Raw genomic sequence first — 10,949 nt, 5'->3', positions numbered from 1 at the left:
CGTAACTACACTATTTGGTAGTCTTTGTTACATCATTCAGTATGTACTCTACTAGCTTGTTGCATGGAAGAGTTTCTTCAGAATTAGCTGTTATCTTGAAAACATTTGACTCGTTTGTTTGGAGGAGTTTTTACTGCCTCATTGAGCCCCTGTATAAACAGTTTTACACCCCTGGTGTGAACTGTATATGAAATGCAGTTTTATGTATTTAATTTCATTATGTTCAACAGCAGCAAAAGCCACTGCAGGTCGTATCAGCCAAGCGCTTTGAGATGGTGACTGTTGTTGTTTGACACTTTGTTTTTAAGTATTTATTTTTCTAATCTTAATTATATGTGTATATTTGATGTGGGTTTATTTAAATGAATAAACAAGAAGAGGTTAACTTCAGCTTTCTGGAAAATGTTTCAGACTTTTTTTGTCTCCTGAATATTTAAATTGATCATAGCTGTTCAGCACATCTAAATTTGGTAACAAATCTAAGTTTAGCAGGTCAAGTTTGTATGTTTAGACTTGCTGTTCGTCATTTAACCGTCATTTGAACGAAGCCAAGCAAGAGCATCTGTTAATACTTGGTGGAAATAAGGGCATGCCTTAAAAAGGAAAATACACACGAGACGGTGGAGCTCCATAAATATATCCTGAGAATTTTTAATGCAGAATCTGCTGAACATTTCATGTTAAATGTAAGGAATGACCATTCAGGTTCAGTATGCTTCTGGGAAAAAGCATTTGTAGTGGAAGAGCACCACTCTTATAAACATTTTGCTCAAAAGATTAAATCTTTGCAGACAAACAGTCTTAGACAGACCGTTTTAGATTTTTCCAGGAAAGGTTCCTTCTTCTCTCTGCGAATCCCATTTCTCAATCTAAAAGGAAAAAAGAAAGAATGAAATTATTCTGTGACAAGCAAACTTTTTTTTGATACAAGAAAATTTCATTTAGTTCATTTATTTTGTACCAATTACAAAAAGTAATTTTAAGGTATGGTGTCGGCATGTACTGAGAAGTACCTCAGATATGTAAACATACATCTAAATATCAAAACATCTTTTGTCGTTTAATAGGCGATTATATAGATATTTCAGACTCCAGGAAGAATAGCTGCAGCTTTTTCTTGATGCGAATGGAGATTTTAAACTAAATGAAAATAAACTGAATAAAGATTGTGCCCTGAGGCGTTTCAGCCCACCGATAAAGCCTGAAAGAGTGGGGGGGTTTTTTCCTAAAGTGGCACATTATTTTCTTCATTCTTATGCAACAGATTTATTCTAGCACACCAATTAGAGGGATAGTGATGAAGGCAACTATTAGTTTTTATTAAACATGCATAGTTTGATAAGTGTGTTAAAGATCTAAAGTGGACCATAATGTAGATTTTCTTTTCTAAAATTAATTTGACGGGGGGACGCTATTTCTATGTCCATGTTTTCATTCTGAAACTTGGCAGACTCTCAGGAATGCTGGGAACGATAAAGTTGTTTGACCCCTGCTAAACAAACTGAACACCAACAGCAGGAGGTCATTATTCCTGAACTTGCTTACACCCCCCCTTACCCCACCCAAAGTGTCATTTGCATAAAATGTTGAATATTTACCCAGGACATGGGGCAGAGAGACTTATAGACCCTCCTATACCATTCACATGGGGCAGTATCTACTCCTTTGGCATCCAGAGCTTTCTGGCAGCGATGGTAGTCTAATAATAGAGAACCAACACAATGAGTATCAAATATACAGTGTTAATGATCCTTAACAAAACCTGACCTAGACCTGCTCCATTTAAGAGTTCAGGGGTCAACACCATAAAAGATCCGTAGTAAATGCAATATTTGTGCTAAAAAGTTCAACACTTCTCACATAAAACAGCAAAGAATCACTCAATCAGTGTAATGGATAACCAACACATAAGGAAGCACCTTTGACCTTGTCATCTTTTCTTACCTACGTAGTTGGACCAGCAGTTTCTGGTCTGGTTTTGGTTTGGAAATCTGGCATCAAAGGGAGCAGTGCGGTAATTCTCGAGTTTGGTCTTGATATCCTCAGCCATGTTTACCTCTGTCAGGAAGAGAATATCATTAATGATTACTGGTTTTTTTTGGGGGGGGGGGTCCTACATGTGGATCTGGTTACTGGTTTTCATGCAGAACAGGCTCGTTCATTAACGTCAGGGAAAGGCAAGCAGATATAAATGCACCCTCGTTGGTAACCTTGTTACGCAGATGAGCTGCACAGAGAAAGGTCCGATGTGTTTCTCTGAATCTCCAGCCTGAGCAGAGGATTCATTATGAGGGTATTTTTGGGGTGCTGCATGCGGCAACTGATGCTTTCTAGAAATTTGACGCCGTCGTTAAAAACTCCCTTTACTGAGCTTATCATAAATATAAATTTGTAAAGGGGGATTTAAAAAAAAAAACAGTCGCATATCAATCACCTTAGTACCTTTTTATTCTTATTTTAGCCCCAAAACACGACAAACAGAAAGTCATAAACATATTTTGGGTCGTTTGCGACCATAAAAAGACTCGTTTTTCAGGACGGAGAAGCATTTCCTTGCTTAGAGCTGTTTTCCTTTCTTTTCGTACAACTGTTTGGTTGGATCTTTCCAAAGTGTTAAAATGAAATGTCAACGTTGATTAAATATTTTGGAGAAAATGGAAAAGTATCTGCAAGCATAGATGCAATTTTCAGCTAAGCTTTTTTTCTTCTTCTTTTTTTAACCTATTAAATGTATATCCCAGCATGATAGTTGACACATTAATGGTCTTGCTATGACTCAAAACTATTTACCTGTATCTTTTAAATAATTCAAAGCTTACCTTTGTCGCGGTCCTTGGCTCGAGCTCAAAGTGACTTTTATACCAGACGGTTAAAGTGTGTCGTTCCTCTGATAAGCAGCGCGCGCCACACGCTCGCGCTCCGGTTTGGAGGAGGTAGTGCTGCCGTGCCGTCCGATTATAAAGGTATGGCGGACTCGGGTCACATTGGAATGACAATCACGAACATACTGATGGTTCACACTACCTCCACACAGGTCTTCAGGATGTGTGGATACTAATTCAAATCATCCTATGAGCCGCAAGGCATTGTGTTTGGTCTTTATTTCATATTCTGTATAGTCTGCAGATGTTCAGCCTTTTCAATGCGGAAGTAGGCTACATTGTCTTTTTTTTTTTGTCAGTCATTAACAGAGCTTTGCAGGATATTTGCTGGGGGGGTTAGGGTACTTGTGTAGACCACTGAAAAGCCTGTAAAATACTTCTGGCATCCAGGTGTGGAAATAATGAGGTGGCTACAGATGCACTGTTCAAATCAGAACCTCATCTTGGAATTTGAGCTCTCATGTCCTGTGGAGGCGCAGCAAGTGGTTCTTTATAACATATTGTAAATGTAGCTACTATTACCAGGGAATGCTCCTTTTTAATGGATGCGTCATGCAGAAACTACAGCTTTGTGTATTGTTGAGCGGATTTATGTAGACTATAATCAGAATTTCTGCTTAGGTTGTTTATCTTTAAGATTAAAACTATATCCCGCTATTTTCAGGAAGTGCTTGGAGTTGCACACGTGTCTGTCGTTAACGAGCGGCTTCGTAGTATTTCGTCATGAGCTCCAGTCTAGTCTCGTATTGTCCCCAGCTTCTCTCCTTTTTCATGTGTTGCTACGATTGGCATCAAAATGTCAGTCCTGTGGGGTACTTTGCTCTACTATTATACCCCTAAAAGTCGCGGTTCTCCGCTCCTCACTAACATTAATGACTGGAACCTGTGTCTGCGTCACACGTCATGATGACGTAGGCTACGGTAATTTACTGTACGCGCTGCAGCAGCTGCTGTACGTGACCGTCTTCCATGGCCCCATGGATCCGTGCGGCATATGGGCGCTACCTGGATGGCTGCTGTTGCGACCACGTACACAAGAGGACGACAAACCCCCAATTTGATCAAATTGATTTGATTAATTAATTAATTCTTAATTTTGTGGAGTACTTGAACTGTTTACCTTCACTGACAGCAGGTTACTGGGTATAAAAGAATTTCAGAAAAGCAGACCCTCTCAGGTGTAATTATAGGCAGAGATACACTATTTCATATATATATATATATATATATATATATATATATATATATATATATATATATATATATATATATATATATATATATATATATATATATATACTGCATTAAAAATAGGGAAAAACGTTCCTTAATGTAAAATTGTAAAGACTTTGAAGATTCCACCATCTACAAAGTATAATATAGTTAATGGGGACAAGGCCACTGGTTAATTCAGGATGGTCGTGATGTTCGAGCCCCCAGGTGAGACTGCATTAAAATAGCCTATGTGTGACTTTAATGGAAATCATTGAGTTCAGGAACAATTCCAGAAATAACTGTGTGAACACAGTTCACGGTGTAATCAACCAATGGAGGTTCAAGCTCTTTCATCCAAATTAAACAATTTATATCAACACAATCCACGAACAACAAAGAATATGGTCATCAAAGCGTAAAACTTTTCTGTTGTCAGATATAACCAAATTATTTAGAAAAACATGGATGCTGTGTCTTCAAACTAAAGAGGAAAAGTACCATTTAGCTAGTTATCAGATGAAAAGCCAGCATAATAACATGGGGTTGGGTTGTCTTAGTTCCTGTTTTTTAAATTATATTGGGAATTATATATGGATTTATGAGACTTATTTACTTTTTACACAGGATCACGATTTATTTTTTCTTACTGTAGGCTGTAGTTTATCTTTTATGTTGGAGACCGTAGCAGAAATGTTGGTTGTTTCTAGTCAGCTGTGTCAAACAAGGCAATATGTGGCGTAAATACCAATAAAATGGGAAGGTTTTTAAAGAGAGGTTTTTACAAGTTTAACATATGTTAAAACATTCATTTAAAATTAAAGTATGTTAGCAGGTTGAAACTATGCAACTTTCCTTGTTCAGTTAAGATTGTGGTTTAAAGCGCAGTCACTGATATCATCCACAAACACATGGGAGACAACAACTGCTTTCTTGACTCAGCTGCCTGAGGCCAGCTGCCTTTCAAGACCTGTGTGGAGTCTTTGCACGAGAGGCAGGGTACATTTCAGGTAATTTTCCCAAACGTGGATTAATCTTAGCTATAGACTAGAGGCTTTTATTCAGTGGAAATCTTTGAATACCCAGCTACTCTAGTGCTACTCCAGAGCTAACTTTAAACCATGTCTAGGAAACTGCCTCCACTAGTTACAGCAACTTGGATTAAAGTATTAAACCAGCATTTATGTCTTGACTGTCAATAACTATCACTGGATAAAAAATAAAATAAAAAATAAAAAACTTACATCAAAACACTTCCACATACAGTTCACATAAAACAAAAAGGATTTGGACTTAGTTTACAGCTTTAGATTATGGGTCATACTTCAAGTTTCAGTACACATACGGGTTCTACATAAACACACCTACTGAGTTGAAATGATTGAATAAGTAGCTGTTTTTAAATAGCTGTTTGGAGTCTTTATATTAGTTTAATATAGTTTTAGAAGCTGTTAAACTAAACTAATTTTATTATGGCATAAAACATGTCTTCAGACTACCGTAATCTGAAATACTCAAGTGCTAACTGCTAAGGTATCGTTTGTTTGCCATCTTTAAAGCACAGAAGTGACACACAGTTGCATAGATCCAAATAATAATCCAGCCTCTAAAATTCAAGGAAAGCCTTGCACAAAAGTGCTAAAAAATAGAAATAACAAGGCAACTTCGATGAATTGTGTGTGGAGAGATAATCAGTGAACAGCAACTCCTTAAATTTCTGATGGTAAATATGAAGTAAAGGTTGAATACAGGTAATGCCCACATAGCCCAGTAAAGACTAGAGTAGAACCCTGTCAAATAAAGTCAAGCTTAATTCTTTGAAACACAAAGGATTTCCTTTGGTGCTCAGCAGCTGGAAATAATAATAAACTAGTGTACAGACTTTGGTTTTAAAGTTGCTTCAAGCCAAACAAAACTAAAGATGCACGGGGCATTTTATAGATGCCCCTTTCACTCGTCGCTAAAACGAAGCCGACCAAAGGCCTCTTTGATGTCTTCGTTGGTTTCTGAACCTCCGCCGGTGCCAATCCGGAGAACTTTGCAAAAAGGCACATCTTGCTTCAGCTTCCGCTTGTTGAGGACCACAGTGCCTTCAGCACCCTTCTCTGGACCCATCAGCAGGAGGTAGGCAGCATGACGTCCACGCTCCATAAGTGTGGCTGAGATGAAAAACAACAACACACACAAAAAAAAAAGAATAAACAAAAAAGTCACCAAAAGAGCATAATTTCCCAAACATATCTTACCAGGAAGTTACAGCTTACAAGTAAAGAGGATTAAAAAGCACCTTTGAATGTTATAATGTGGTCCATGACATTGGAGTACTCGAGGAGAACTTTAGAATAGAGAGGATGCAGCATGTAAGACCGTCGATCACTACTGAAAGATTCCTGGAAAAAAAATGGACTAGTTTGTGAATCTCTGAGTAATCGAGTTTCAAATTAAGTAAAGAGTATTTGATAAAAGCAGCACACTTACAGATGAGTTGGATTTTGAAGGCATCAAACCCCAAAACATAAAGACGGAGAATGAGTTGGTGGTGTGTACTGAGGCGGATCTCGGTGAGTTAGCAGCAGCCAAAAGACTTAATTCCCAAAGTACGCCACCAGACATCCCATCCAGAATGATTATCTACATATATGACAGACAGTGCCATAGTTTAAAAGAGTTACAGCACAGAAAGGCAAAAACTAAGTGTGATGGTTAATGTAAAAATGATCGTACCCTTTTCGTGTTGTTGCCTAAATTTTCCTCAACCACAACATCAAGAACACCATCTTTGTTAAAGTGGCCAAAGGAGGGCTGACTGAAATGTAACAAGACAAGATTTATTTGACTTAACATGTCTCAAAGTAACATTAACAGCATCATAAAGACTCTGTTCTAACAAGGCTTTTATACAATGAATGATTAATATGAGCCATGAATAATTATGTAAGAGTCATCAGACTTGTAGAAACAAGCATGACACAACACAAACAGGCCATAAAAAAATAATTAAAAACCTGTCGTCATAAATCATATGACATCCTTATGTACTGCTTCACGGCATGGTCCGCAGGTAGCTCACAGTCCAGACAATCACAGTCTGCTCTCCGCCCAGCCTGGAGGACATCTGCAGCTCTCGCTACCTCAGCAGAGCTAAACACCTCATCAAAGACTCCCCTCACCCCAGTTATCAGCTGTTTGAGCAGTGACCCTTGGGATGGCACTACAGGTCACACATAACCTGGACTAGTAGACTAAGAGACAGTTTCTTTCCTAGAGCACATTAAGTCAAAATCACACCGGCAAGAACAGCTCAGAAATGTGCAATAAAGCCGGTCCTTCTGTGTAATAGCTGTCTGAGACTACTGCCTATATTCTCTTAATCTCTATTTACTGTTTATATTCTGTTCTTCATTGTGTTTTAGGTACTTCTTGCACTATTATGAATTATACATATATCTATTCTTTACTGATACACTTTATTTAATACATGTAAATATTTCAAGAGAACCATTTTAAGAAGCAGCTACTCAAATTTGATTGTTCTGCAACAATAATAAAGGTGATTCTGACAATGCAGCAAAGCCAGAGTCACACACATAGGAATGATTTAATATGCAACACTGATAATGTGAAATTTCTTTAAAAAAGAAGAAGAGGAAAAAGTGATACCGGGGAATGGAGCTGGTGTTGAATCTCCACTTAAGCTGTAAATTTCCTCCATCGACTAACACCACGCCCTTCTGAGTCACAAGCAGCAGGTCGGAAGAATCATCTGCCTCTTTAGTTCTGAGCATGCTCACTGACTCAGACCTGCCAGTTATAGCACATACTTGCTTTAAAAAATGGTTAAAAAGGCTTTAGCTAACGTGAAGGTAGCAACAGTCTGGAGTAGTACGTAATGTAGACTGCTTCTTACTCAAAGATGGGTACGAGGCCATTTGTGGAATCAGCATTTTTGTCTTGCAGGCCTGCATCCGTCCCATCATTCGCTTTGGCAGCAACAGTGGACAGAGCCAGTCCATACACGCCAGTGTCTGTGAACAAATAAACACTTACTCACTACCACCTTCAGATGTTTCATGTCAAATTACACATGTTCAGTAGCTACAATATGTGTTGTGGTTGGTTTGTTTTGTCCTTCAAAATTAGCAACCAAACTCAAAGCTGCCTTCAGAAATCAGAGTTTATTAACAGAAGACCAAAATAATGCAGTCATAAGAGTCCAAATATAAAGAACTGTTACAGATATCCTATTATTTAGTGGCATTAAGTTTTACATCAGCCTCTACTGTTTTCATGTCTGTAATAAAGGTTATTTAACACTTTAAAATGATTTCTCTGCAAAGCTCTATGGAGCACCTGTACTGCATATGGAAATCTTTTCACATGTTTGATTTGTTGCACCTTGTTATCAATGATGATTTCACACACAAACCTTTTTGCAGTAGTATGTTGTCAGAATCATTTTTCATCTGATGGAGAAGGTGACTGGTTACGTTTGTGAAATCAAGAATCACAGTGGAGCCAATCTGGGCGCCCGTCTTGCCTGAGAGCAATATCAGCTGAGTCTGCAGAAAGCACATGTAACAATGAAACCTCTCGCTCCACAAAACAAGTCATGACAAAACTGACCTATTAGTTATACAATGAGTTAAGGCAACAAACTTGATTTCTAAAATTACTGCCGTTTACCTGGGTATAGTCAGATGCCACCAAAACCACATCTTTGACACTGTCCCCATCCAGATCCTGGACACTGAGAACTGGCAAAGAGCTCTGCAGACCAGTAGGCTGAGGCTGCTGCCAAATTATGTCACCTGATAAATACATCACCCACGAGCAGAGCATTCAGTTTGACTGAGTTTGCAAATGACAGCATTCACAACAACCTCCAATTGTTTGTCCCAGATATGTGTGCAGAAAACTTTCAACAGACCACAACAAATCCCACAAAAACATCAAAACTATTAATATCATGATGATGTAAAATCCCTTTAATGAAACAAAAATGACTAAATAACTTTAATGGCATTGTGTTGTTTTTTTAAGTTATTAACAGAGGAATTACTTTTAAAAAACAAACTGATTCTGCACTCTCCAAACTTGTTAATAATACTCACTATATGTCATGTCATACACAATACAGAGACATGCAATGAGCCATTTACCTGTGTATTTGTCTATGGCCGTGATGTTGTCCGAATGGGACAGCAGACAGTGCCAGGTTGTCCCTGGCCCACACTGGGCCCAGTGAAATTCAGGATGCAGTGCCCTCTCCCACAGTGTCTCTCCATCTGTGCCATCTACTGCTACCATAAACAAACATGGCGAAGGAAGACCTGGAAAATACACAAAGTTCATCTGGATTACAGTTTGCAAACCAAATATACCAAATATAACAGTCTTGTCTTACATTTAAGCTGACAAACATTTGATACCTGTGTCAGCACATGATTTGTTCTGCGTGCCTTCTGTGTTTTTGAGGACAAACAGGACATCCATCACCTTGTCGCTGCTTGCATGCTCAATAGCTAGGAAGTCATAAGTTGCTTTGGTGGGAAACAAAAATATAGTAGTTGGTCTCACATTTCATTTAAGACAGTTTCAAGACCTGAAAGGCATAAAATAATACACACCAGCTTCAGAGAAAGTCCTGTTCCAGGTAATAAGATATTGGGGTCTCACAGGACATGGGATGATGAAGGAGAAGGCAAACACGATGGTGAGACATATGAAGAGAGACAGGAAGAAGACGGCTGTTCTCCAGTGGCTCTGTCTGGAAAATCCCAAGGTTTCCTTACAGCTGCTCTTCTTCAGTTCTGTTGCTGATGGGGCAGTTGCTGTTTCTGTCCCATCTTCTCCTCTCTTCAGGGGGTCGCCCTCAGTGGCATGGTCTGTGGTCTCCATAGCTGTCTCCTCAATGCATCACTGGCCCACACATCTGCTTGAAAAAGAAAAAGTTATTACAACACTGTAAATTTGCAATGTGCCACACAGTTTACATTTACTTCTGCATCTGCCCCCAGACTGGTTTGGATTACAGGTCTACATGTGTGTAAATAACTAGACAATAAAATATGCACTGCATGGGGAAAGTATGGAGACAACAAAGTCTGATAGTCGAGCTATTTCTGCTGCATTATTCTTTGTGGGTGTGTGCTTATTCAGACATGGCAGCACTGGCTCCAGAGATTTCTCAGTACAAAAAAGGGACAATCATCCTGACAGACCAGGGTGGCACACACTGTTTGCTTTGTGACCACAGACTTATTACTCGTGTTAAAACGTAGAAATAATAAAGATGTGCGCCATAACCTTAGTCACCTGGATATAAGATACAACTCCACAGTCAAAACATCTTAAAACTATGTAATCCTTGACGGGTAGCAAAGTTAGCAGAACTATGACAGTTTGCTAACTTGTTGAACAAAATCCTCTCCCGCAAAAACACGATTATGGGAGACATTCCCGTTAGAAAATATCCCAAAGTATGTTAAATATACATAATTGCGGCAGAATGATAAAAACGGATGAGTTTTTCTTACTTGAACCAGACTTCCCGTTGTCAGTGTCACTGTTGTGCCTGAACACGACCAGCAGGCCTAACAAACATGAGTTGCATAAACAAATCCGAGAAGCCCATGAGCTAAGAGAATTTATAACCCCGAGTTAGTCTGACAGGTGATAAAAGGTTGGAAACGTATCAACTCAGACCGTGTTAAAACGGCAAAATATCATACCATGTGCATTATAATTAAATGAAATGTAATATAACTCAATCTAATTTGCAATATAATCAAGTTAGAGGTCAACAGTCGGGAAAAGCTTCAAGTCTGTGATATCTCGCCTAGAAGGTTAAATTTA

General features: G+C 38.7%; 2 protein-coding genes across 5 annotated transcripts; both read right to left on the bottom strand.

Annotated features, from left to right (window-relative positions):
* Positions 1-646: 646 nt before the first annotated feature.
* Positions 647-2,944, bottom strand: cox6b1 (cytochrome c oxidase subunit 6B1). The gene is made up of 4 exons (XM_079261109.1): positions 2,820-2,944; positions 1,945-2,058; positions 1,599-1,699; positions 647-869 (listed from the first exon to the last, which is right to left on the bottom strand). The coding sequence occupies exons 2-4, from the start codon at positions 2,048-2,050 to the stop codon at positions 816-818; spliced, it is 261 nt and encodes an 86-aa protein (XP_079117235.1). The 5' UTR covers positions 2,051-2,058; positions 2,820-2,944; the 3' UTR covers positions 647-815.
* Positions 2,945-4,360: 1,416 nt separating this feature from the next.
* fam234a (family with sequence similarity 234 member A) lies at positions 4,361-10,705 on the bottom strand. 4 transcript variants are annotated; one of them, XM_079260768.1, is made up of 12 exons: positions 10,631-10,687; positions 9,722-10,029; positions 9,524-9,634; positions 9,254-9,424; positions 8,778-8,902; positions 8,521-8,653; positions 8,002-8,119; positions 7,755-7,895; positions 6,819-6,900; positions 6,573-6,725; positions 6,382-6,484; positions 4,361-6,253 (listed from the first exon to the last, which is right to left on the bottom strand). In XM_079260768.1, exons 2-12 carry the CDS (start codon positions 9,990-9,992, stop codon positions 6,045-6,047), a joined length of 1,617 nt encoding a protein of 538 aa, XP_079116894.1. In that variant the 5' UTR covers positions 9,993-10,029; positions 10,631-10,687; the 3' UTR covers positions 4,361-6,044. The 4 variants fall into 4 exon arrangements, with proteins under 4 accessions (XP_079116894.1, XP_079116895.1, XP_079116893.1 ...); XM_079260767.1 differs by having other exon boundaries at positions 4,362-6,253; positions 9,722-10,026; positions 10,631-10,705; XM_079260770.1 differs by having other exon boundaries at positions 6,128-6,253; positions 6,359-6,484; positions 9,722-10,026; positions 10,631-10,705.
* Positions 10,706-10,949: the final 244 nt, after the last annotated feature.

The sequence above is a fragment of the Telmatherina bonti genome, assembly GCF_933228915.1.
Source record: "Telmatherina bonti genome assembly, chromosome: 21".
Taxonomy (NCBI): Eukaryota; Metazoa; Chordata; class Actinopteri; order Atheriniformes; family Telmatherinidae; genus Telmatherina; species Telmatherina bonti.
Note: the sequence above shows the minus strand (reverse complement) of the source record. Positions and strands in the feature narration are given on the sequence as shown.

Bases quoted from the DNA above. Each gene is read 5' to 3' on its own strand.
- fam234a (XM_079260767.1), bottom strand. From the start codon at position 9,992: ATGGAGACCACAGACCATGCCACTGAGGGCGACCCCCTGAAGAGAGGA. The intron at 8,654-8,777 runs GTAAACGGCAGT...TGCTTTCTGCAG, and splicing joins TGGCATCTGACTATACCCAG to ACTCAGCTGATATTGCTCTC. The intron at 7,896-8,001 runs GTAAGAAGCAGT...TATAACTGGCAG, and splicing joins GGCCTCGTACCCATCTTTGA to GTCTGAGTCAGTGAGCATGC.
- cox6b1 (XM_079261109.1), bottom strand. From the start codon at position 2,050: ATGGCTGAGGATATCAAGACCAAACTCGAGAATTACCGCACTGCTCCC. The intron at 1,700-1,944 runs GTAAGAAAAGAT...CTCTATTATTAG, and splicing joins CTGCTGGTCCAACTACGTAG to ACTACCATCGCTGCCAGAAA. The intron at 870-1,598 runs GTAAATATTCAA...TTTTCCTTTTAG, and splicing joins CTCTCTGCCCCATGTCCTGG to ATTGAGAAATGGGATTCGCA.